Source organism: Sceloporus occidentalis, unplaced genomic scaffold (genome assembly GCF_023333645.1).
Source record: "Sceloporus occidentalis isolate IW3139 unplaced genomic scaffold, rSceOcc1.0.p SCAF_9, whole genome shotgun sequence".
Taxonomy (NCBI): domain Eukaryota; kingdom Metazoa; phylum Chordata; class Lepidosauria; order Squamata; family Phrynosomatidae; genus Sceloporus; species Sceloporus occidentalis.
This window is the reverse complement of record NW_028316989.1, coordinates 30,335,981-30,362,125: the sequence shown is the minus strand read 5'-3', so window position 1 is coordinate 30,362,125 and position 26,145 is coordinate 30,335,981. Positions and strand designations below refer to the sequence as shown.

Below are 26,145 nucleotides of genomic sequence, written 5' to 3'. Positions count from 1 at the left end.
GCCAACTTTTGCTTTGATTCTATGAAAATACAATGATTGTATGCAACCAAAAAAAAAAAAGGGGGGGGGAGAGAGAGAGAGAGAGAGAGAAAGGGGGTGTGGCCTCCCTCCAGCCACTCCCCTTCCATGACACACTCCCCTCCCTGAGCCAATCCCCTTCGAGGGGCGTGCCTCTTTCCCCCCATTCAGAAATCCTGACCTGGGTTTTTGAAGGTAAGTGAACAGCTGCTTTCTTCCCATTGATTCCCATTGAAGGGGTTTCCTTCCTTTCCTTCCTAATTCCTTTTAAGAGGCATTGTAAAATATGTGGGGTGAGGTTTATAGGATTTCCAGACCTAGAGGAGAAGGGAGCTAATCCAATTTAGGGGGAAGGAGGTGTGGATGGAAGGATAGGTAACAACAACAACAACCCCAATTAATTAATTAATTAATTAACTAATAATGATTATTAATTCATTAATTAATTAGGAAGTGGGGTGGGGCAGTTTGGATGGTCTGCAAGGGAAAGAGGGCAGAATCTGGTTTAAGAGGAAGAGGGAGGGATGGTAAAATTCAATCCCCCCCAAAATGGATTGATTTGGGGGAGTCAGGGCAAGATGGAGGGAAAGGACCAGGACAAGGAGGGGGAAGGAAGGAGAAACAGCTCCCTTCCTTCTCCTTCTCATCCTCCTCTTCTTCTCCCTTCTACTCTTCCTTTTCTACCTCCCTCCTCTAAAATGGATCGTATATATATGGTGGACTTTGGTTATGTCCTATTGGAAAAATATTCATGCAGGGATCTAGGAGTCCTAGGAGACCGAAAGTTGGACATGAGTCAACGGTGTGATGCGGCAGCTAAAAAGGCCAATGTGATTCTAGGCTGTATCAATAGAAGTGTAGTGTCTAGAGTTGATTGAGATTTCCTGCATGGCAGAATGGGGTTGGACTGGATGGCCCTTGGGGGTCTCTTCCAACTCTATGATTCTAGATGGAGAGAAGTAATATTGCCACTGTATTCTGCTCTGGTCAGGCCCCACCTGGAATATTGTGTCCATTTCTGGGCACCACAATTCAAAAAGGACATTGAGAAACTGGAGCCATGTGTCCAAAGGAGGGCATCTAAAATGGTGAAGAGTCTGGAAACCATGTCCTATGAGGAACGCCTTAGGGAGCTGGGGATGTTTAGCCTGGAAAAGAGAAGGTTAAGAGGTGATATGACAGCCCTGTTTAAATATTTGAAGGGATGTCATTTTGAGGAGGGAGCAAGCTTGTTTTCTGCTGCTCCAAAGAACAGGACCTGGAGCAATGGATGCAAATGGATCCAGGAAAAGAGATTCCACCTCAACATTAGGAGGAACTCCTTTGTGTTTATATTTATGTGTATGTGTGTGTGTGTGTATAAAATATCATTTTCATATATATATATATGTTTCAAAACAACAAGTGTACTTTTAAAAAAGCAAATGTAAACACATACACTAAATGTACTAATATATATGATATGATAGCCCTCTTTAAATATGTGAAAGGATGTCATTTTGAGGAGGGAGCAAGCTTGTTTTCTGCTGCTCCAGAGACTAATGGAGCAATGAGTTCAAACTAAAGGGGGTGAAAAGAATTCTACCTCAACTTTAGGAAGAACGTCCTGACAGTAAGAGATGGTCGATAGTGGAAGATGCTTCTTCAAAGTGCAGTGGAGTCTCCTTCCTTGAAGGTCTTTAAACAGAGGCTGGATGGCCATCTGTCAGGGATGCTTTGATTGAGAATTCCTGCATGGCAAAATGGGGCTGGACTGGATGGCCCTTGGGGTCTCTCCCAACTCTATGGCCTGTTACAGGCTGCCAAAATAAAGCTGCTTCAGGTCTCTTTGGAGGTATGCTATTTAAATGACGCATGGGTCCTAAGAGTCCGGAGGTCGCGCCAAAGCCACACTCCACTCCTAAGCACTGGAGGGCAGCTTTGGTGCAGCTTCCGGATTCTTAGGACCCATGCATCATTTAAATAGCATATCTCCAAAGAGACCCGAAGCAGCTTTATTTTGGCAGTCTGTAGCAGGCCTATGATTCTATAATATGTGAGCTTTTCAAAATGAAATTTAAAATCATTACCGGAAATATATATTTGTTATCTATGATCAATACAGCACCGAAAGAGATAGAAAAGAGTTGCGGTAGACTTGTAAGTGGCAAAGGTTTATATACAAACTGGATGAACGACGGGAAGCCAAATTGTAAAACGTGTATGTTTAAAACTATGTTTTATGTATATTTAGAACAGTGCAATATTGGAGATTGTTATATAAGGTAAAAATAAATTGAATGTATATTTTAAATATTCCCAAGCCGTGGATGCTTGCATCTGGAGATCATAAATCTGTGGATACTGAGTGTCTGCATATCTTAGGTTGCTGATCGAAATGCACAATATACTTGTTGCAAGCTTTTGTTTGTTGTTTCTGCCCTTACTTAATACCATCTTAACTTAAGGGCAGAAACAACAAAATGAAGGCACCTTACCAACATCTCCAGTTTCTTCCCCCGTTTGGTCTGTTAATAGTATCGGAAATGACTTGAAGGCGCACAACAGGAGCAACAGTAAAGGGCACCAAAAACACCCCAGTTTCTGCCTGCGGTTGTGAAAGCTGGACGAAGAGAAGACAGTTAACAGGAAGAAAAGGGTAGAATTCAAAGGTATAGCAGTGTTAGTCTATAGAATCAGTACATGGAGAGATCTCGCGTATTACAGAATCCTAGAGTTGGAAGAGACCCCAAGAAAGGCCATCCAGCCCAACCCCATTCAGCCATGCAGGAACTCTCCATCCATCTTGCAACGCCTTTGAGTTTCCTACCATCGTTGAAATTGGGCCTGCGACTTCATTTCCATACACAAAGGATTTGCAATTTGTATTGGCATCCTCACATACCAATGGCTTATATAGGCTTCCACTGCACCAAATGCATCTGAGGAAGTAGACCGAAGTCTATGAAAGCTCATGCTGCCAACTTCTTTCTTTCAGTGAGTCTCAAAGGAGCTGCAACATCTGTCCATTTATATGAGTGCTTTTGGCTTTTGCCTGGCCTTTCCCCCCCTTTGTGCTGCCTTTGTCCTCCTTTTGACAACCCAAAACACACAATGCTCCAGCCTGGCCCTGCTTTAACAGCCCTGGGGCTCAGTGCTAGGGACTCCTGGGAGTTGTAGTTTGGTGAGACATTTTGGAGCCTTCTCTGCTAGTCCCAAACCCATTGCAGGAATGACGATCCACGTTGAGACCTCTTTAACAACCGCCCTGGCGCTCAGAGAGGGCTGGGGAATCCTGGGAGTTGTAGTTTGTTGTTGGACTTCCTCCTAGGAAGTCTATGCAAATCGGCCACGTGGCTGGAAAATTTCAACGGTTGCAAGCGCTTTGCGCCTCGGAGTAAAGCCAAGGCTCCATTGATTGACTCACAGCCGCCTTGCCTTTTGGTTTGGCATTTTTTAAAGAGCGATTTATTGCACCCGAGGGCGGTTTGGGCGGTTTTCTATCTAGCAACTGAAGGGGGAAAGGGCAGAGATTGCCTGTTTGCAAGAGTTCCTTCTGAACATCTGAAATCCTTAAACAATGCACCTTTCGCATGTTTAAATTCTGATTTCTTTGCCAACTCTCTCTCTCTTTGCCTTTAAGTTCCTATTCTGGGTCAATATCCCTGCAAGATATTTCCATGCATCTTTCAAAGTGTGTATTTTCTATGGAAGTGGGGAAAGTAGTCTGCTTTAGGGTGCGTTTTGAAACCTGTTGGGCACTCTTATTTTATTTTGCATTACGTTTTTGACTTATCTAACCTAACTTCCGGGAATCAAAGGCGGAAGTGGGGGATAGATGCATGCACTCATGGTAACATGCACGCTTTGCAAAGCCATTATTTTTTGGGGGGGCAATATAATTAGCATAATGAGTTTTTTGGTTCATTTTAAATAAATTAAAAGCCTTAAGTCCTGGTTAAATATCCTTCATGCAGCGTGTGCCGACGGTTCTGGGGATGATTCCTTCCCATGCATTCCTTGCAATAAGGAAAGATTGAATTGCATTGCCTTTTTCCCTTTTGCAAAACGCCGATGTAAACATTCCACAAAAGCACTCCCCGGGAAAAGGGGCGTGGCTTCTTGCCTCTGCCTAAGTGGGCGGGGCTTAGTGTGGGATGGCGGTGGGCGGAGCTCCATTAGAGTTCTTTCCTCTCCTTTTAGCTCCGCCCATTAGCAATGACAGACACCTCTTTGGACCAATGAGGTTCCACTTCCCTTAGCCGTTTGCCCAATAGGCGAGCGGGAGGGCCATTTTCCTCCCCGCCTCTTTTTTTTCTCCTTTTCCCCTCACAACCCTCCTTTCGCGTCCCCTTCCTGGGAGCCGGGCGTCCAATAGGAGCGTAGGAGGTGAACGCTGATTGGTGGAGCGTTTGATCGACGTGGGGAGCGTCCAATAGGCGCGCGGGAGGCCTCGGCGGGGCATTGGAGGGGGCGGGATTTGCCAGGGAACAGAGAAGCGGGCAGCGCTCGGCGGTGGCAGCGGCGGCTGTGGCCGTCTTGAGGCGGTTCGTTTCAGAGCCATTGGCCGGCTTGGTCTTTGCCTCCTTCCGCTTTCCCTCAGGACTAGGCCGCGGGCCTCGAAGAGAGGGGAAAGGGGAGTTTTTTTTCCCCTTCCTCAGCAGCTGAGGAGGGAAGCCCCGACCCATGAGGAGGAGGAAGCGGAGCAAGGACGGCGCTCAGGTGAGAGGGCGCATGAGAGGCGAAGGAGGCGGTTGTGTGTGAGGAGTGTGTCTGTTCGAGGGCGCATGCGCGGAAAAGGGGGCGGGGCCTGAATCGAGGATCGTTCTCTCTTTACTCAGCGGGAAAAACAAGGAGCCCCCCCCCCCCCCCAGGAACTACGGAGCTTCCTCGGCTCCTTCCCGGTCTGCCAATCCTGGGCCTTCACTCCCATTACTGGCTTCGTTGCTCTCTCCAAGCCCCGCCTACTCCTCCCGCCCTCCCCTCGCGCCGGTTCTATCCCTCCCTCTCTCTTTGCCGCCTTCGCTTGAGCTTTACGGGCAACGCTTAGCTCCGCCCCCTTCCTCCTCTCCTTCTGGCCTTGGAGACGGGGGAGGAGCGGGTGGGCGGGCCTGCAGTGGCCACGCCCCTTCCGTGACGGGACGAAGGTGGGCGTGGTTGTACTTGATTCAGCCCCTTCTCTCTTTGGTTGGAGGCGGCAGGCTTGGCTCCGCCCCCTTACTCCATTTGACGAGGCAGGCGGGCGTGGTTATGCTTGGTTCTGCCCCTTCTCTTTGGTTGGAGGCGGTGGCCCTGGCTCCGCTCCTTCTCCATTTGACGAGATCGGGAGGGCGGGACTACTCGTGGCCCCGCCCCTTCTGCGACGGGACGAATGGGAAGAGTGTGTGGGCGTGGCTGCGCTTGGTGGCGCCCCTTCTCTCTTTTTGGCAGTAGAGTCGAAGGAGGCTACGCCGCGGCTCCCCCTCCCCTTTCTGTGAAGACAAGGGAGAAAGAGCGGGTGGGCGTGGATGCATTTGTCTCCGCCCCTTTCTCCAGCTGTGGAGATGGATTGGAGAGTGAGAGGGCGGGGTTATACTTGGCTCCGCCCCTTTTTCTTCTCTAGAAGGGTTGGGTGTGGTTATCTTGGCTCCGCCCCTTTCCTCACTCTAGCTATGGAGATGGAGGGAAGAGCGGGTGGGCGTGGTTATACCTAGCTCTGCCCCTTTCTATTTGGCTGTAAATAAGAGTGGGCGGGAGAGGGGCGGGGCTATGTCTGCCCCGCCCCTTCTCAATTTGCTGAGGAGGCTAGTGAGGGAAAGAATAAGAGATAGGCGGAGCTATATTAGGCTACGCTCCTTTCTCATTTCCTTTGGTCATGAAGAGGTAGGCTGGTCTCTGCTTGGCTCCGCCCCTTCTCCCTCTGCCTTGGAGGGGCGGGGCACCTGCTTGGCTCCACCTCCTGTCCCTATTTGGCCTTGGAAATAGGAAAACTGAGGTGGGGTGTTCTGGCTCCGCCCCTTCATGCCTTGGAGATAGGGAGGTGATTGTGGGCGGGGCGCCTACTTGCCCCGCCCCTTCGTCGCCTTGGAGACGAGTGAGAGGGAGTGGGCGGGACTCCTGATAGCTCCGCCCATCTGTGACAGTGATGGTAGGGAAGAGGAAGTAGGCGTGGCTGCACTTGGCTCCACCCTCTTCCTTCCCCCAATTGTTCTTCCTGGCTGTTGCAGCTCCAGCTGGCCCTCCATCCCTTGCCTGCTTTTTACAGACGCTGTTTAAATTCTGTGATCCATTTTTATCGATTCCCTGCTTCCTTTGCAGCACAGGAGGTGGAGCTCTAGGCTGCAGTGAGGTTGGGGTCATTTTTGCACATGCATTTGCACACTTTAGCCATGACAATAAACCCATTGGGTGACCCTAAGCAAGTCACACTCTCTCAGCCTCAGAGCAGACCCTGTCTGTGAAGACTCTGGGATAGATTTGCCAGGAAAGTCAGAGAAATGTCTCACAAAACTACAGTTCCCAGAATTCCCTAGCAGTGAGCCGGGGCAGTTAAAGCCGTCTCAGACTGGGTTATTTAGGCACTCTGTTTTGGCTCTGAGAGAGATCCACTCAGTGACAACGTGCCGAAACACACTGCGGAAATAGCCCAGTTTGAGACTGCCTTACCTTCCCTGGCTCAATGCTAGGGAATTCTGGGAACTGTAGTTCTGTGAGACGTTTAGCCTTCTCTGTCAGAGAGAGCTCTGGGGCCACAATGGATTTCAATTCTCAGGATTAACTAGCATTGAGCCAGGTCAGTTAACCCCAGCGAATGTGGAGGGACCACTGTAGGTTGCTTGTTAAAAGGGTAAAATACGCTTTTTAAAAAAAGATAAAACTGTTTAAAACGTTTTAAAACACTTTAAGACAATACAACGTGTACAAAGTAGGAAGTGTAATTTATTTTGTTGTTGTCGTCTGCCTTCGATTCGTTTCTGAGGTTTGCCATTGCCATCTTCAGAGGCCGAGAGAGTGTGACTTGTCCAAAGGTCATCCAGTGGGTTTGTGCGGCTGAGCCAGGATTTGAACCCGGGTCTCCAGAGTCACCACACTGTCTGTCCTCATAATTTATTATGAACCCCCAAATCACTGAAGAGTAAACATTTTAAAACCTCTCTGCCGTGTCTCTAACATTCATTCAAGTGTCCATTTCACTGTCATGGATATCAACATGTGTTTGTTTGCTTGTTTGTTTGTTTGTTTGACATCCTTCCTTTCCCCCCGCATGGGATTAAATGTGGTGCGCAACCGTTTAAAAAATACAGGACCTCATTAAAAGAAAAAGCACTTCCAATGCAGAAATTAAGACACAACCGAACCAGAAAATTAAAACACAACTGAACTACACACACACACACAAACCCCAAGCAAACCCAGGTTGAAAAGCAGGTTAGAAGGAGTTTTTAAAAATAGGTTTAAAACCTAACAAAATAGAAACACAATGTCCCTATTAAAAGCTTCATCTGCTGCAGCATATTAGAAACATCCTTAAAATGGTTTTATCTACCTGAAAAGCAATAATATGAATCTAATAAGCATATTTAGGATTGCAGGCTTTGGGATGTTGGTCCAGACTAGAGCTATTGTTAGAAACCTTTTGTGTAGCCGTTCACTACAGATAAAAGCGATACGCCGTAACCTCCAAATTCCCACTGTTTTAACACTATAATTGCCTTTATCGCACTCTCCAATGGCTTCACAAACCAGTTCCTTACAACGAGAGTACAACCCAGCCTTGGAAGTTTATTTTTTGAAAACTCAAACAAGGGATTAACGTATAAAATTACCAAAGTGGCTCTTCTGTTACAGGCGCTTCGTGAACATATTGCGTTACAATGCTTCAAAAGAGCGGCTGCCGGCCGTTTCATAAGGAGCAAGAAATAAAGCTATCGCTCTGTGATGATGATGATGGTCCTGATTAGTTAAAAGTCTCTTGATCTGTTAAAATAGATTCTGGAACAGTTTGACGCTTTGTGTAGTTATTACTGACCACACAAGTAGTCCAGTGCTGAACCTACACTGGAGGAATAATGCATTCGACACGGCTTTTAACTGCCATGGCTCAATGCTGTGGCATCTTGGGATTTGTAGCTGTGTGAGACATTTAACCTTCCCTGTCGAGAGATTCCTGGTGTCACAACAAACTACACATCCCAGGAATCCATAGCGTTGAGCCCATGGCAGTTAAAGCGATGTTGAAATGTATCACCATTATACATAAGTGTGCACTCGTTCCTCCACATTCGCGGCTTTGATTATTCATGGATGCATTACCTCTAGGAATGTCTAGGTCCTCCAGCGCAACTCTGTGGCCAACTTTAACCAAAAGTTGCACTGAAAGATCTAGAGATTCCTAGAGAGAACACTCCATTAGGCCTTTGTAGCTCTTCCAGTGCTATTCTATGGTCAGTGTCTGGCAGATGTTGACCACAGAGTTGCACTGGAGGACCTAGAGATTCCTAGAGAGAACACTCCACTAGGCCTTTGTAGCTCTTCCAGTGCTATTCTATGGTCAGTGTCTGGCAGATGTTGACCACAGAGTTGCACTGGAGGACCTAGAGATTCCTAGAGAGGTGTCCTCCCAGGTAAAAACATTGACGGGGGTCCTGTGCGAGTGTATTCAGTACTTCCATGTCAGCATAGATGAGGTTGTATCCTTAACTGGAATCTCAGCTGCTTTCTTTGTTGATTGATTCATTTTTTAAAATCATATCCCATGCTATATCATAAGCTCTCTGGGCAACTTACAGCTACAGCAGTTTGGAAAAAGTAAATTGCGCATCTAGGATTCAGTGACAGAAGATGTCATAGCCCATAAAAGCCTTGCTGGTATTTATTGCCCTCAAAATACAGAAAGCGTGTAAGCAGGTTTTCCCCTATTTAAAAAAACCCTGGGACTTAAATGAAGTAATTCAGTCGCTTGTCACTCTGCTTTGGTGGTATTTAGGACCAGCAAACACCTCAGAGCATCCCCCCCAAAAAGCAAAGGGCTCTCCCCTTAAGCATAATCTCCCATGAAAGAGGCGGTCTTTCATTTAAGGTTCGTTTGAAAAGTACAGTCACCAAGAGATTGTCACTGACCTGGCATCCAGCATAATGGAGTCCTGGGTATGCATCTCATCTGCGTATATGTTCTGTCCTTCATTATTCTGAGTCCTTATTTCTCTGAGTTAGTCTCAAAATGGGCATTACTATTCGAGCAATGACATTTTAAACGTAGTTTAGTGAGGGAATGTTTGTGACGTGTCTTGTAGAGCATGCAGTCTTGGAAAAAAAGAATGCTATGTTGAAATTGGCACATGGACAGGGTTTATGAATAGTTTTCTGTCTTGATTACTGTTCTGATTTAATCCAGCATTGGGACCTTTTAGAAGTGATCAAGCCAGAGCAGAAAATGCCCAGCTCCAAGATATGTGTTACTTTCCTCTGAGAGACTGGGGTTTATTCTGAGAGCCTCTGGTTCATAGAATCCTAGAGTGGGAAAAGACCACTAGGGCCATCCAGTCCAATCCCATTCTGCCATGCGGGAAATCTCAATCAAAGCATCCCCAACTGATGGCCATCCAGCTTCTGTTTAAAGACCTCTAAGCAAGAAGACTCCACTACACTCCGAGGGAGTATGTTCCACTGTCGAACAGCTCTTTCTGTTAGGATGTTCCTCCTAATGTTGAGGTGGAATCTCTTTTCCTGCAGTTTGCATCCATTGCTCTGGGTCCTAGTCTCTGGAGCAGCAGAAAACAAGCTTGCTCCCTCCTCAATATGACATCTCTTCAAATATTTAAACAGGGCTATCATATCACCTCTTAACCTTCTCTTCTCCAGGCTAAACATCCCCAGCTCCTTAAGGCGTTCCTCATAGGGCTTCATGGTTTCCAGACCCTTCGCCATTTTAGTCACCCTCCTTTGGACACGCTCCAGTTTCTGAATGTCCTTTTTGAATTGTGGTGCCCAGAACTGGACACAATATTCCAGGTGGGGCCTGACCAGAGCATAATAGGGTGGCACTATTACTTCCCTTGATCTAGACACTATACTTCTATTGATGCAGCCGAAAATCGCATTGGCCTTGTTAGCTGCTGCATTGCACTGTTGACTCATGTTCAACTTGTGGTCTACTTGGACTCCTAGATCCCTTTCATATGTATTAATCTCGTTCAGCCAGGTGTCACCCATCCTATATCTTTGCATTTCATTTTTTTTCGCCCTAAGTGCAATACCTTGCATTTCTTCATGTTCAAATTCATTTTGTTAGCTTTGGCCCAGCTTTCTAGTCTATTCAGGTCATTTTGAATTTTGAATCCAGGTCATTTTGAATTTCATAACACACTGCAGAAATAATCCAGTTTGAGACCACTTTAAAGCTCAGTGCTAGGAAATCCCGAGAACTGTAGTTTATTGTGGCACCTTTTTGACAGAGAAGGCTACATGTCTCTCAAAACTAAGTTCCCCGAATTCCCTAACATTGAGCCAGGGCAATTAAAGCAGTCTCAAAACAGATTATTTCAGTAGTGTGTTTTGGACTTCTGTGTCTTTCAACTGAAACAGTCTGGATTCTCCTGGAAGAGGTATAATTTCCCCCCTTGTCTTGTTAAATCCGCTGTCATTGGATTGCTGATTTGTAGTACTACTTGATATAGTGACACCCTGAATGCTAATTTCAGATAATAACTACTCATACTGTATTTGTCTTTCTATGCTAAGCTTAGTGTGAGTTGTATCGACAGTGGTATTGGCTACACCTTTTCCCTTCTGCATTTCTGTCCTTTTCCTCAAGTGCATAGATCTCAGCAGTGATTGCAGTTTGCGTATCCTTCCTGGATACAGTAGATCTGGATTTTTGTGCTTTTGCTATTACAGTAATTTTGCAAATCTTACATTGCAAGCATCTTTCCAAAGCCGTCTGTTGATATGGAATGCTTCCTTAGGGCATATCCTATGTAGATGAATTTTCAGGAAACAGATTGCTCGCCTTCAGTCAGCCTAAACTGCACATTGCTTCTGCTTCGGTGTAAGTCTCCTTCAGGGAATATGGGGAGAGAAGGAACTTGCACGTAGAGCACAAGTAGCCCTGCCCACATAAGAGGAAGATTGGTTTGCTCCATGCTATATGCTTCCTTCCGTTTAGGTTTTCAACATTTCATTTAGTAATCAGATCCGTGGTTTTAAGTTTTAAATTGGGGGATTAGCATCCTGGAAGTGAAGTGCTTCATGTTCTCAGACATACAGTATTTTCTATTTAACAAATAAAGCAGTCAGCAGCCAGAGGCGAGTTGTCGATCCGACTCAATCTATGCGAGCAGAGACATTTATTAAGTTTTTGTTTATTCAATTTATACCCATCTTTTCGAACAAAATGGGACTCAAGGTGACATTGTAAAACAACAAAACCTTTATATAGAACACTGTAGTAGTCAGTGCAGAACATCTTTGCATTACAAAATCTTATCCTTATAGACAGGATGGAATAAAGTTGTGTCTAACCTCTGGGATAATACGTCCCATCCATCCACCCTCTCTCCCTCTGTAATTACTTGTTATCCCATGGTTGTTGCAGTTCTTCTAAAATGCAGTGTCAACCAGTTTGCCACCTTTTATATTTTATTTTAATTATTTATATTTATATATTTATATATACTTGGCTCCAGAATGGTGCAGGTTTGCATCCCCGCTCAGCTATGGAAATCCCATGGGTGACCAGAGTTTGAATCCCCATTTGGCCATTGAAACCCATTGAGTGATCAGGGTTTGAATTCCCACTTGACCATTGAAACCCATTATGTGATTAGGGTTTAAATCCCCACTTGGCCATTGAAACTCATTGAGTGACCAGGGTTTGAATCCCCACTTGGCCATGGAAGCCCATTGAATGACCAGGGTTTGAATCCCCATTTGGCCATTGAAACCCATTGGATGACCTCCATCCATGCGGACAAGTCAGACTCAGACTCACAGGAAGGCACCCCCCCCCAACACTTCTTGCAAGGAAAACCATGTGATAGGGTCACCACGAGTCAGAAATTTCTTGAAGGCACACATATGCCTAGTGTTTAAAAAGGGAGGAAAGTGAGTGTGAGAAACCAGTCCCCTGGGGAGTCTGGAACTGAACCTCAGTGGATGAGAAGAGTCCACTGTATATGCAAATACTCCAGAATCCAAAACACTTCTGGTCCCAAGCATTTCAGATAATGGATAGTCAACTTGTACATGTTTCTCCATCCTGGTAAATTACACATCCTTGAATATACCGTTGCAAGAAATTTCCAAATTGAATCAACATTACTTACTAAGGGTTGTCATCCGTAATGCTACGGATTTTTGATCTTGGAGCCTACGATACTTGCGTTTGTGCAAATTTCAGGAGCGCATGTATTTTGGCTTTCCCTAGTAGCCAACCCAAGCCTGTGTTTGCCACCAACCCTTCCCTACTCCTGCACCTGTTAGAAGATTTGGGGGAAGAGGTGAGTAAATACTAATGCAGGACTTGGAGCGTGCGGATTACAAGCAGTGGGCCTCTTGCGCCTATTGTGTTTGTTCCTGGGTTCACAGTGACAGCGATACCTTCTGCACATTTTGCACAAGGAGGCTGGAGAGGCCTTTGTATTGTGCTGAGTTTCAGACAGTCTGTTCCCACCAAAGCTCAGTGTGGAAATAAGAGCAATTCCCAGGACTTTATGTGTTTAATTGGGAGGAAGATGTGTGTGTTGTCCTGGGTGTCCTGCTTTGCCAAAGGTCTAGTTGTTTCAGGACTTGTCCTTGGCAAGCCAGCCTGGTAAACTGTCTGTAAGAACTATTTTAAAATGCTGCTTTAAGAAGTATTTTGTTCATCATTCTGAAAGAGAGGGAAAATGACTACATAATCCCTTCGAATGGTGTCGGTTACAGCAGCTGTCTGACCTTGCCAAACCTTTGGGCAACTCAGCAGCATGTGTTCTCCTTGATGTGGAAGGAAATGTAAGTGTGTGGGAGGGGAGGAACAATGCACAGGAGCATCATTTAAATGTTGTGCGTGCCATTGAGTCATTTCCTACTTAGGGCAACCCTAAGGTGAACCTGTGGCAAAGTTGTCTTGGCAAGATTTGTTCAGAGGGGTTTGCCATTACCTTCCTCTGAGGCCCAAAAGGTTTCCAAAGCTATTGGGGGATTTGAATTTTGTTACCCCAGAATTATAGTCTGTAGCTCAAATCACTGCACCATACTGGCTGTTGAAATTATACTATATATTGATACTAGACCTAATAACTGAGGCTTTTTTCAACCTCCTGAGGGATGTGTACTCTTAGATCGAGGAAGTTAGGCCAGACTCCAGGTATTTATGGAAGTCTAGGCTGTGGAATAGGAGTATGCAGTGTATACATAACATTAAACTCTCATCATTGAAGTGATCTTGTAGCACCTTTGAGACTAACTAAGGGCCTGAACAGACAGGCCAGAATAAAGCTGCTTGGGGTCACTTTGGAGGTATGCTGTTTAAATGATGCATGCGTCCTAAGAGGCCAGAAGTTGCGCCAAAGCTATGCTACAGTCCTTAGGACTGGAACGTGGTTTTGGTGTGGTTTCCAAGCTCTTCGAATGCATGCATCATTCAAACAGCATACCTCCAAAGTAACCTGAAGCAGCTTTATTTTGGTCTGTCTGTTCGGGCCCTAAAAGAAAGAAGTTGGCAGCATGAGTTTTCATAGACTTCAGTCTGTGAAAGCTCATGCTGCCAATTCTTTCTTTCAGTTAGTCTCAAAGGTGCTACCTACTGATTCTATGGACTAACATGGCTATATCTTTGATTTAATAATTTAATAATTTGTTTTATTTATATACCGCTATTTTAAAGATCATAGCGGTGAATTCTATCATATCATTGAAGTTTTAAGATACTTGTCCTACTTGGGTGCTCTTTATCAGTCCCCTTCTCTTACAAAGACTCAAATTCACACTTGCTCTTGACTGTAAAAAGGACAATTGGAAACTTGTTTGTCCTCTTCTATTTTAATACACACCAAATGTCACTTATCTCTGGATCTTGTAGCACCTTTGAGACTAACTGAAAAAAAGAAGTTGGCAGCATGAGCTTTTGTAGACTTCAGTCTACTCTACTCAATCATGAGTGAACAAAAAGTAACTAATTAAGTAAAGTGGAGGAGTTTGAAAAGACTAGTAGTACAATGCCAGTTGCTGCGACCTGGAGAAAGCAATGTTATTTGTCTATACTCAGTATTCATTCTCTGAAAAGCTCTGTAACTGCGGCTGAGATAGCACCATTTTGTTTTTGTTCTTAGTGTTGAATGGTCAGTCTTGGACGTAATAGAAATGTGTGAAGAATTCCCAATAAGACCAATCCGTCATGCTTCTCCCAGGAGTGCTGCCTTAAGTCTTGTATTGGGAGAAAGGCGGAATATAAGAAAATAATAATAATAATTATTATTATTATTATTTTGTGTGCCTTCAAGTCATTTCTGACCTTAAGGCAAACCCACCATGGCATTCTCTTGGCAGGATTTGTTCAGAGGACTTTTGCCATTGCCGTTCTCTGAGGCTGAGAGAGTATGGCTTGCCCAAGATTACCCAGATGGTTTCCCGAGTGCAGATTTGAACCCTGGTCTCTCATAGTCCTAGTCCAACACTCAAATCACTATACAAAGCTGGTTCTCTCAAAGGAGTATTTGTAGGTATTAAAAAAAGATATTATATGTGTTCCATAACAGAATACGTATTAGATCCAGATGTGTTGATGTATCTGACCATTGTTCTTTAATAAATTTAAATAGAAAGAAAAAGAAAATGTGCACTAATTTTTATGGCAGAGGATTAATTAGTCTTGCAAGCAGAAGTACTGGATGTATATTCTACCCTATTCTTAAAAATAGGGTAAAATATTTTATTGTTCACAAATGATTGGTCTCTGGCCTTACATTGAGAAAGACACTGGGAGATCACTATGGTTTCTAGGGTTCTAAATTAAAAGCATGAAGGGCTAAATACAGCTTCCACATCCATAGCCGTTCCAGACAGATTTATTGTGTCAGGCAAGATATTTAAAGATGGTCTGTAATAGCTTCGTTCTGCCACTTCTAAGTGTTGTGCACGGGGCGCGCATGGTTGTGAAGCATTCAAGAAAACCTTGTCTTCTTTCCAGAATAGTATAAAAAGCATTAGGTAGTTTTTTGGCCAGCTTTGCACATCTGCCCTGTCATCAGCGGCTTTAAGGGACAACCTGCAACCACCCCAGCTTTTGCCTAGTCACCTGGGGCTGGTTCTTACAGTTGGGTGAGTGACTACTATAATAGTATTGCTAAAAAATGCAAGCTGAGACCTTTCAAGTTCAGTTCTCACCGCTGGCAGAAACTCTCATAAGTTGCTTTAGGTACACTAATAATAATCTTTTTGCTTTGACTGTACATCTGCAGAGTGACAGTGTTAAAGTTGGCCTACCTTATGGGAATGTTGTCAGAATTGCCATAGTAGTGTATGCAAAGTGTTTTCAAACACATCATGTAGTCTGATGTTTCTTGGGTCTTGAAAGAAATACTGTACTCTATGAAGTATATGAGCTGAAAAGAATAATCAGCCAAGAGCACTTGGCTGCCTAAGTGGGGATTTGAACCTGCTCCTCTGTAGGGCTTTGTGCTTATTGTATGATTTAATATTTTGCGATAGTTTTGATTTTGAAGACACCCATTTCTTTGCAGTTTATAATGATATGTTTAGGGTAAACCTAAATTCTAGCCATGTTTTACTGTCTGCAGTTGTTTTCCTTAAGCAGCACTGTTTAAATTCAGGTAGGTAACCAGGATCCTTCTTTGTGGTCTTGTCTCCATGATGTCTTGAGATAGATCTGATGGTTAAGATACTAGGGTAATGATTATTTGCCCTTGTTTGCCCATTTCTCTTTCTTAATAGATCTTGTAGTGCTTCCCTGAGCATGAATTCAGAATGAAGCGGCGATTGGATGAACAGGAGTCACCTGTGTACGTGCCACAGCAGAGGCGTATTGCCAGCAACACAGAGCCCTTCCAACACCAGCATCGTGTGCTTGCTCCAGCGCCTCCTGTATATGAATCCGTTTCAGAGACCATGCAGTCTGCTACTGGAATCCAGTACTCTGTCACCCCTAGCTACCAGGTAGAATTGCTGAACTGTTTCAGTTGCATCCTTCAAGGAACTGAGTAGGCTCACAAGTTTTGTGGACAATAGTCCTCACTTGCTGTTTTATTCTGTACATGAGAAAGAAACTTTTTACACTCACACTTGAAATTTTCTAACAGTTTGAAGCACATTGCCTTACAATACAGCCTGGTGCAGATTTACTGCACAGTTAACTCCCATTGTTAGTTGTATGTTTGCACTATTAGTATGAGGATGCTTGTACCAGCATAGGTAATGTGTTTATAGCTGTGATGCTCCTAAGCCAAACTGTGGAGACTCGGTACACTGATGCAGCACAGATTATGCTGTTTATTTTAGACACATCAGTGATCAGAACCCACCTACAGAAGAACAAGCGAGGCTTTCTCAGGTGTACACTTGGCAGCAAAGTTCTAGGTTAGATCACCAAGGATGCTTCATCAAGTATAGTCATAAAGTTAGGGGTGGTTTCTTAGCACCAGTGCTTGTGTAATGGAAGGCAATCAAAGTTTTCATTGTGTTTGCAAATGTGTGAACTAACCTCAGCACTTTGTCCTGACTCATCTTCCCAGGTGTCAGCTGTGCCACAAAGTTCCAGCAGTCATGGTCCAGCTCTAGCCGCTGTTCATAGCGGGCATCACCACACCACACCAGTCCAGCCTCATGGAAGCCAGGTGGTACAGAGTCACACTCACCCAACCCCTCCTGCGGCACCAGTGCAGGGGCAACAGCAGTTCCAGAGACTGAAGGTAAGACCTGAGATATTTTTCTTTAAATGCTACATGCTCTTCTTAAAATTGCTCTACTTCATATACAGGCTGTTATTGGCTCAAGTGAGTTTTCCCCCTCTGTACTTTATGGGCACTTAGCCAATAATGCTGGGACCGAGAGGAGGGACATCTCTAAATGTGGTGTGCAACAGACATGTGAGACTTCTTCTGCAGGTTTGGGAACGACTTCTGAAGAGTTGCATTTATATTCTGCTGCAGAACTATTCCTGAAGGCTGGCTCTTGACTAGTGGGCCTAAGTAAGCCATGGTGCTCATTTTGAAGAGTAACAGAAATAAGATGCAATACCTAGTCTGTTAATTGCTTGATAAAACACAAAAGTTTGGTTCTGTGAAGGCTTGTATCTCCTTTGTTTCTTGCTTTGGTGCTTATATAAATAAAATAATAAAAATTAAACTTTTATTTATATCCCACCTTTCTGTGACAGGACAATCAAAGCGGCTTACAACACGCTAAAATCCACATTTACAAATGTATATTCCAAATTCCCCCCCTTGTGTGTCCGAACATAGTTTTACTGTTTCTGTTATGCAGAAATGTCATTGTTTGATCAAAAGTTGTACCCACTCACCTCAGGCACAACAGGAAGGGACAGCAGTCCAATAAGCTTTAGGTCATTTGTGTACTAAAGTTCTGCAGTCCTGACAGCCTTTTTAAAAAGTTTATAGAAAATGAATTGAGTGGCCTCCTGGTTGAGCTTTCAGTTGAACGTTCATAATGTGAATTTTGCAAACTCTCTATCACAGACCCCATCTTATGTGCACTCACAAGTTACAGCTGTCCTCATACATTGGCTTGCCTTACTAACCAGCTTATGTTTCTCTCTATACTGTGGTAAAAGCAGATTTATTTTTTCAGTTACATTGACCCTTTGGACAACATTAGTAATAGAGGGAAGTTCCTGTTCCTTCTCCAAGCCTTCTTTTGGCTTAGGGCTCAAGGAACAGGTCTTCCTTTGCATATGCTGAGGTCAGAGGTTGAAGTCTATCTTCAAATTTCTGACATTCTACAAAAGTCAGGGCAAACAAGCAAAAGCCCAGACTCTCTGGTGACATATATAGAAGAGTCAGGGAATGAGTAGACATTTTTCTCATCTACACTTCAATTTGGAAAATGCTAGAAACAGTGGGAAGGGCTCTACTGCTAACTTTCTCCCAACTGTGGTGGAAATGAGAACCTGTGAGTGACTGTAAGGTGTTCTTTTCACTAGAGTTAGTTGTCTTTGGTGAATGAATTTGTGAATGCCCTGAATGTGTGTGAACGTTGACTTCTTTCAGTCATCCTTTCTGTATGTTTTTGTACTCAGAAGGTAACTGCTTTTGTGCAGATATATTCATACATCATTGTGGTGTTTTCTTTGTCCTGTATTTACTTTCTGTTGCAGGTTCAGTTGATGCCAGGCTTAGTGAGAATGGCTTTGTGAAAGTTTTGTAGCTCTCTTGGCCCTGGTGTGTTGCCTTAATCTTGTAAAACTGCCTTGTGTGATATATATATATGTGTGTGTGTGTGTGTGTGTGTGTGTATATATATATATATATATATTTCAGCCCATGAGCTACTGAAACCACTTTCCTGTAGAGTTCATAACTTTGTGACAATTTTTTTTTGGGTAGGAAAACAATTTTAGCAATGAACTTGACACACACTCCACACCTCAAGCGAAGCAGAGTAAATGACTACTTGCCTGCTATTAACAGCTTGGGAAGCGATTGATCACTTCTAGAGAGTTATGTTTGAGGCACCTAAACATCTAATCACCTTTTGTTGGTGGTGGTTTTTTGAGCTTGATCTGAGTGGGCATAAAAGACAGAAATCTGTTGAAGTGAGAACTGTTCTGTTGTTAGAAGATTTGCAATAGTGCCTCTCAGGGAAAAGAATGCCGTCAATCACTAGAGCAGTTGAATTGAGATCAGTTGCAGGAAGTGAGTGTACTGTGCAGATACAAGTGTACTTTACATGCCTTGAAAAAATGCTTTTACTGTAATGGCATAAAATGGGGGGGGGATTGCATGAACAAGGTCTTTTGAAAGATAATATTTAATGTTGATGTTTTTCAAAGCCACAGTTGTACAGTCTCCATGGATACTGACATCAACAACCTGTATGTCCTGAGCTGGGAAAACTGCAGACTCCTCAGTGCTTAGTCACCTAGGAATTTGAGTGTGTGTGTGTATATAGTGTGTATTTATATTTCCACTCTATGAAATTGGTTCCTTTGGATCAGAAATATTTTTTTACAAAATACTGCTTCTTGTTTAAGTCACAACAGCATTGCAACAAGTGCCGCTTTTAGGATCCAAGCTGAAATATCTTTGTTGAAAGTGGCCTTTAAACATTTTGTTCTTTTGGCCCAGAAAAAGGAATGGGAATGCAGAATCCCTCTGATTCTTGAACAAAAATTTCCATCAATGAGCTTTGGAGAAATGTTCTGCACCCAGCTATAAATCTGAGGAAACACTCGCTCCTTCCTGCTGCTGCTGAAATGGAAACGCAGCAGTGGTTTTTCATCTTGGCTGAAAATGCAGCCTATTTGACTTAGTCTGAGGGAGAAAGTTGTAATCTAATATATTTACACGCAAAGGAATATTCCAGATATTGCATCTGTGAACTATCCCTCAAGATGGTTCAACTGCTGGCATAGCACTCTTGTGGAAAAAAGAACCTATATCACCTTGAAATGTGCCGCTTTTTGGGGGGAGGGGGAAACACCAACAGCAAAATACACAGTTAAGAAGCATCATGCTTATCACGGTTAATACAGAACAGATAGACAGAACAGATAGACGTCTAAAATATAGTTCTATTAGTCTGTAGAATCAGTAAGTAGAGAGATCTTGTAGCACCTTTGAGACTAACTGAAAGAAAGAAATTGGCAGCATGAGCATGAGCTGAACATAAAGTTGCAGATCCAATTTTAACGATGGTCGTTAGTGCACAAATACATAGGAAACTGGTCTTTGTGCATGGAGATGAAGTGGCAGATCCAGTTTAGGAATGGAACTAGCATGTGGTGAGGCAATGAATGTACTGTAGTCCCATTGCAAAACTGGATCTGCCACTTCATCTCCAGGAATAAAGACCAGTTTCCTGTGTCTTTGTGCACTAATGACCATCTTTAAAATTGGGCCTGCAACTTCATTTCCATATACAAAGGATTTGTAATTTGTACTGACATCCTCACATACCAGTGGGATATACAGTCTATGTCTGTACCTGGCTTCCATTCCACCAAATGCATCTAAGGAAGTAGACTAAGTCTACAAAAGCTCATGCTGCCAATTTCTTTCTTTCAATTAGTCTGAAAGGTGCTTCAAGGTCTCTCTACACACAGATAGAAGTCTGTCATTCTGTCCCATTGTGTTCCTCTCCATTGGGATGCAGCAGCACTTGTTTCTGTCTGTCTGAGAGTGCTATTGTATTGCTTAAGAGTTTTGTGGATAGTACAGGATTGTTGTTCATGGGGGTAACCTGACATTACGCATATGCTTGCTAACAGGCTACGGTTTTATGCCCAAGGCGAGGATTTTCATATGCAAGATTGGGGATGAGTCACTGCATGAAAAAGATGCATTTGAGTTTGTCTGATTTGTCCTTAGGTGGAAGATGCGCTCTCCTACCTTGACCAAGTGAAGTTGCAATTTGGTAGCCAGCCTCAAGTTTACAATGACTTCTTGGACATAATGAAGGAGTTCAAATCTCAAAGGTATAACAAATGGTTTTTTGAGCTGTGTGATATCATCAGGTTTCAAGTGCTATCACATGTTTGAACTTTTCCATTTTTCCTTCCAAAGTTTAAGTCCAGTCCTCTGTGCCTATCTGTTGCACCCCCCTCTCTCTCTTTCTCCTTATTTCCGTTGTTGTTGTTGTGTGCCTTCAAGTCCTTTCCAACTTCCAATGGCACTAATTTGCCATTGCTATCCTCTGAAAGAGTGTGACTTGGCCAAGGTCACCCAGTGAGTTTCCATGGCTAAGCTGGGAATTGAACCCTCGTCTCCAGAGGGGATGCAGTGGCTTAGTGGTTAAGATGTCACTTCTGACAACTGGAAGATCAGAAGGTTGGCAGTTGGAGGCCCAAGTACTGCATGATGGAGTGAGCTCCCATCACTAGTCCCAGCTTCTGCCAACCTTGCAGTTCGAAAGCCTGCAAATGCCAGTAGATAAATAAGTACCACTTTGGTGGGAAGGTAACAGCATTCAGTGCTGTCATGCTGGCTGCATGACCACCAGATTCGTCCTTGAACAACACTGTCTCTTCAGCTTAGAAATGGAGATGAGCACCGCCCCCTACAGTTGGTTACCACTACACGTTCATGTCAAGAGACTACCTTTACCTTTAACTTTACCTGTAGAGTTCTAATCCTATGCTCAAACCACTATACCATAAATAGTTAAAACATCAGAAATGAACAAGTTAGAATATTTATGACAAGATTTAGTTCATTTAAAATAGAATTAAACTATTCACAAAAGTAAGAATAAAAGAACAGTGGAAAACATCCATAAGATGTAAGATTAAAAGCAAATAAAATGCTTGCTTACATTAACCAGCTGGGTTACAGACCTTTAAAAGTAGTATCATGATGTGTTTTTATGCATGTCAGGAAAGAGTGACATTCCTCAAGAGGAGAGGTGATCTTACTCTTTCTATTTCCTCTTTGTTTTCCCCCCATATAGTATTGACACTCCGGGAGTGATCAGCCGTGTGTCCCAGCTCTTCAAAGGCCACCCTGATTTGATCATGGGTTTCAACACTTTCTTGCCCCCTGGCTACAAAATTGAAGTGCAGACTAACGACATGGTGAATGTAACAACGCCGGGGCAGGTTCATCAGATCCCAGCTCATGGCCTCCAACCTCAGCCACAACCCCAGCCACAGCATCCGTCTCAGCCGTCGGCACAGTCTGCTCCCACTCCAGCCCAGCCAGCACCACAACCACCACCTGCCAAGATCAGCAAGGTAAAGGCACAGTCAAAATGGTAGTCATGCGTTTGGAAGCAGGAATGTGTATTGCTTGTATTCACAGAAAGGCCCTCTGTGTTGTTTTGGGATGTCGTTAATGATAGAGTTGCCAGATTTTGGAGCTAGATAGGTGACACAAGGGGCACCATCCACCAGCAAGGTTTGTTCAAGGTCCACAACAATTGAATAGGAGCTGTATGTGAGTACAGGATACCAGCTTGGATTTTCCTCCTCGGACACTGAAATGTCTTGGGAACTTACTGCTTCACAAGTTATTTGCGTAGAAGTATCTTATTTCTGCTTTGCGGCTTTCCCTAGTTGGACATGATGTATTTATGTGAATGGATTGCCAGTGGAGGGATGCTGCCTTTGGTGAAAGAGCTGACTAAGTGAACTTTTGCTTTTCTTCAATTGTATAATAGTTTGTAGTCCTTAAACCAAACTGTGCACAGTCTAAATCAAGTCATGAAGCTGTGGCTCTCTAATTGCTGGTCTACAGTCTCTGTTATCCTGATAATTGGCTGTGCTGGCTGGGGCTGATGGTTGTTAGAATCTAATAATGGAGGACCACAAATTGCCATCTGGTAATGCACAGAAAGACTCCTATTTTGGAGTATACCTGCCAGAGTCCTTTCACCATGTTGGCTAGAGGATTCCAGTAGTAAGAGACCAAAATATTGCTCTTCCAAGCTCTGATCCTTGATCTAAATTATTCTATATGGTGGCAGTTAATGTGCGGTTTTTCAATTCTGAGTACAGTCTCAGCACCTCATCATATACCACTTTGGCGGGATCAGCTTTTCCTCAGCAGCTGGGTGACAGGGATAGATGGTATGGAGCTTAGAAAGTCTTACCACATGCATAAAAGCAGACTCGTGGTTCTTTGGTTCCCAGATGTAGTCAACAATTAAATCTGCAGTAAAAGTGCAATCCGCAACAGTGAAATAAAGTAATTGTCCCCCAAAGGGCTTGACAGAACATGAGAGTGTTTAAAGGTCTTCTATAAAACAAGCCAGACAAAACTCTTGGGGAAAGGGATGTTATTTAATTGGTGGAAGACATCATATGAGCCTTGGGGGGGAGGGAGGCTGGGATGAATATTGGAAACCACCTTTCCTCAGAGGCCTTTAGTTGATTTGGTGATCATTGATGATGTTGGAAAGTCTGGCTAAGCGGATGTGTAAAAGATAAAATGCACTGTAGATACATATGATTTTTTTTTCATTCCTTCCCCCTAAAATTAAATCATTAAATAGTTTGAGGCTGAGCAGAATGAGAAAAGAGAGAAAGGGACTCCCATCCTTTTCTAGAATTGCTGTACTAAAGCAGATTGGATGCTGCTCTTATCTAATATTGTGTGATTTGTGCAAGGCTTTAATTCCATTTATTAGGAAGCACATCCTATTGAACATAGTGGGATTTACTTCTGAGTAAACATCAGAACTGTGGTTTTAAAAAATACCTTGTTGAATGAACAGGACCCAGGTTTCTGTTTTTGTGAGGTAACATCACAGCACTTTTGGCCATGATGATTGCAACATTTTTGGATCTACTCCCCATCCCTCATGTAACTCTATAAGCAAATGTCTGTTTTCTTTTTCTCAGCCTTCCCAGCTGCAGGCACATACACCAACCAGCCAACAGACTCCCCCAATCCCCTACGCATCCCCTCGTTCTCCACCTGTGCAGCCCCATACGCCTGTGACAATCTCACTTGGAACCACGCCGTCCCTCCAGAATAATCAGCCAGTTGAGTTTAATCATGCCATCAACTATGTTAACAAAATCAAGAATCGTTTCCAGGGGCAGCCAGATATTTACAAGGCTTTCTTGGAGATCCTTCACACCTATCAGGTAAGTAGAAAATTGTTTTTAAGTTTTATGCATTTGGTGGCGCAGTGGTTAAATGCCTGCACTGCAGCCACTCACTCAAAACCACAAGGTTGAGAGTTCAAGACCAGCAAAAGGGCTCAAGCTTGACTCAGGCTTGCATCTTTCCGAGGTCACTAAAATGAGTACCCAGATTGTTGGGGGCAAATTAGCTTGCAGTTATAAACCACTTAGACACTGCTTAGGCGGTATGAAGCGGTATATAAATGAAGCTTGTTTAGTTTTAATTTTGACAAATGTGAACATGTGAAGCAGAAGAAGATTATAATTGGACAACTAGGGGACATAACCAATGGGCTGGTTACTGTTTGTTAATACTACTGGCTCAGTTTTGCTTTTGCTTCAGTCTATTTAGTATAGTATAAGGCCAAGATGTTTTCATCAGCGCTGTTTGAAAACCAGTTACAACATTTCTCTGGTATCCTCTTTGTCATTTGGTGCTCTTCTCCTTGAGCACTCACACTTGGATGCCATGATTTATTTCTTTTAAACAGTGCTATAGAAATAAACTGTAATAACAACAACAACAACAAATATTGCTATATTTCTTACATTTTTCTTGAACATTCTCTTCTATCTCATGACAGAAAGAGCAGCGAAATGCCAAGGAAGCAGGAGGTAACTACACACCAGCATTGACTGAGCAGGAAGTCTATGCCCAGGTGGCTCGTCTCTTCAAGAACCAGGAAGATCTGCTCTCAGAATTTGGACAGTTCCTGCCTGATGCAAATAGCTCTGTTGTGAGTTTATTCTGAATGTTATTGCTTATTTAAAGAGCAACAAACAGTGTGGTACCTGTGTTATTCTGCAAGGTTCTTACTCCACTGTGTAGCTTATATGAAACAGGTTTATGGGCTCACTGACCTTAGTATTGAGGATATACATGCATCAGAGTGGAGTATCTCATGATTTCATGTTTGTTGTTGGATTTTTTTCCCTATGCAAAAAGAGCAAACTTTCCAGAATTGCTTTTTATTATAGGTAGAGCCTGTAATAAAACATGGTACCATGGAGTTCAGCAGTGGTACTTCTTCCAGGATACTTCATCCTAGTCCCTATCCTCTGTTTCTCTGTCTGTGCTCACTGAGCATTCTCAGTCTCCTCTGAGATTGAATTATCCTCCCCATATCTTTTGTAGGGGAGGGTTTACCCATCCCATTTTTAACATTAAGCTTCTTCAGTTCACATTTTCCTCACTTGAGGGAATTACTGTGATATATATTTTGCATGTTCATGTTCTGATGTGGAATATTGGGATCAATAATGGATTTGTATGTAACTGTTTTAAACAAGCTGTTGAGCAAGACAACTGCAGAAAAGGTGGAATCTGTGAGAAATGACCACGGGGGCACAGTCAAAAAGCCGCAGCTGAACAGCAAGCAGCAAAGACCTAATCAAAATGGCTGTCAGATCCGGCGGCATGCCACAGCTGGGACAACTCCTCCAGTGAAGGTGAGAATCTTATCACCACTGCCATCAGTATGCTAGCATTGTATACTGCCTCCACAATAGTTAAAACGTCACAAATCAACAAGTTAGAAAATGTATGACAACATAATATTTGGTCTTGAATTTGGCTTGTCAGATGCACAATATGTTGTTCTTTTTTAAAATGAGTGGCAGGAGCTTTCCCCCCAAGAATTGAACTATTAAGGCATAGTAGGGAGGATTCAGGAATAGCAGAAGGCCTGCCATATTTCTCTATAAAGCCTTAGTGCTGACAAAATGAGAATGGAGTGACCTATCTGTGACAGCAGTCACACGCTGTCTCTACTTTTGCCCCAATTTACAAATTGGTTGAATTTAGCCCAAAACAGCATTTGTAGACCAAAGCCTGTGGGAGATCTACTTGGTGCCTTAAAATCAAGATCTTCTTTTCATGTACACCTTAATATAAAATTAGTGGTGGATAACAGTTTGTTAGGTAAGCCACTGATGTATGAGGGTAGGAATGCTAGAGAGGTCTTTGCAAGCATTAGCATAACCAGTGTGAGGCCAATCAGAGGTATACATGTATCAGTTGTATGGTTTCTTTTTAAATTCAGGAGAAGGTATGCTGTGCCAATCTGTATATGTTTTTGCTGACTAATGTGCACCCTGTTAAAATGATTATGTTTTGTCACCCATCCCTGTTGCTTCATTAAACAATGGCTCAGAAAAATGAAGAAATGCTGGAGTAGAATTACTTCTGTATTATCTTTCAGTAGTTTTTATAAACTCTTCCTGTTTTGTTTCTTTTTTTTTTTCCTATTTGCAGAAGAAACCAAAGCTCCTTAACTTGAAAGACCCATCAATGGTGGAAGCTGGTAAACATGGGACAGAGTCCCTGTTTTTTGACAAGGTGAGGGGGCATCATAAAGGGTAGCCTTGAATGG

General features: G+C 43.4%; 1 protein-coding gene across 3 annotated transcripts in view; it reads left to right on the top strand.

The window, feature by feature from the left end:
• Positions 1-4,490: 4,490 nt before the first annotated feature.
• LOC149307163 (paired amphipathic helix protein Sin3a) overlaps positions 4,491-26,145 on the top strand; it is a 37,880-nt gene continuing 16,225 nt past the window's right edge. For all 3 annotated transcript variants that reach the window (XM_089538456.1, XM_089538454.1, XM_089538453.1), the window contains exons 1-9: positions 4,491-4,719; positions 15,907-16,128; positions 16,704-16,880; positions 20,517-20,623; positions 21,595-21,877; positions 23,486-23,734; positions 24,358-24,510; positions 25,064-25,222; positions 26,028-26,111. In XM_089538456.1, the coding sequence (XP_089394582.1) occupies positions 15,940-16,128; positions 16,704-16,880; positions 20,517-20,623; positions 21,595-21,877; positions 23,486-23,734; positions 24,358-24,510; positions 25,064-25,222; positions 26,028-26,111 (1,401 nt within the window). In that variant the 5' untranslated portion in view covers positions 4,491-4,719; positions 15,907-15,939. The remainder of the gene's footprint in view (positions 4,720-15,906; positions 16,129-16,703; positions 16,881-20,516; positions 20,624-21,594; positions 21,878-23,485; positions 23,735-24,357; positions 24,511-25,063; positions 25,223-26,027; positions 26,112-26,145) is intronic.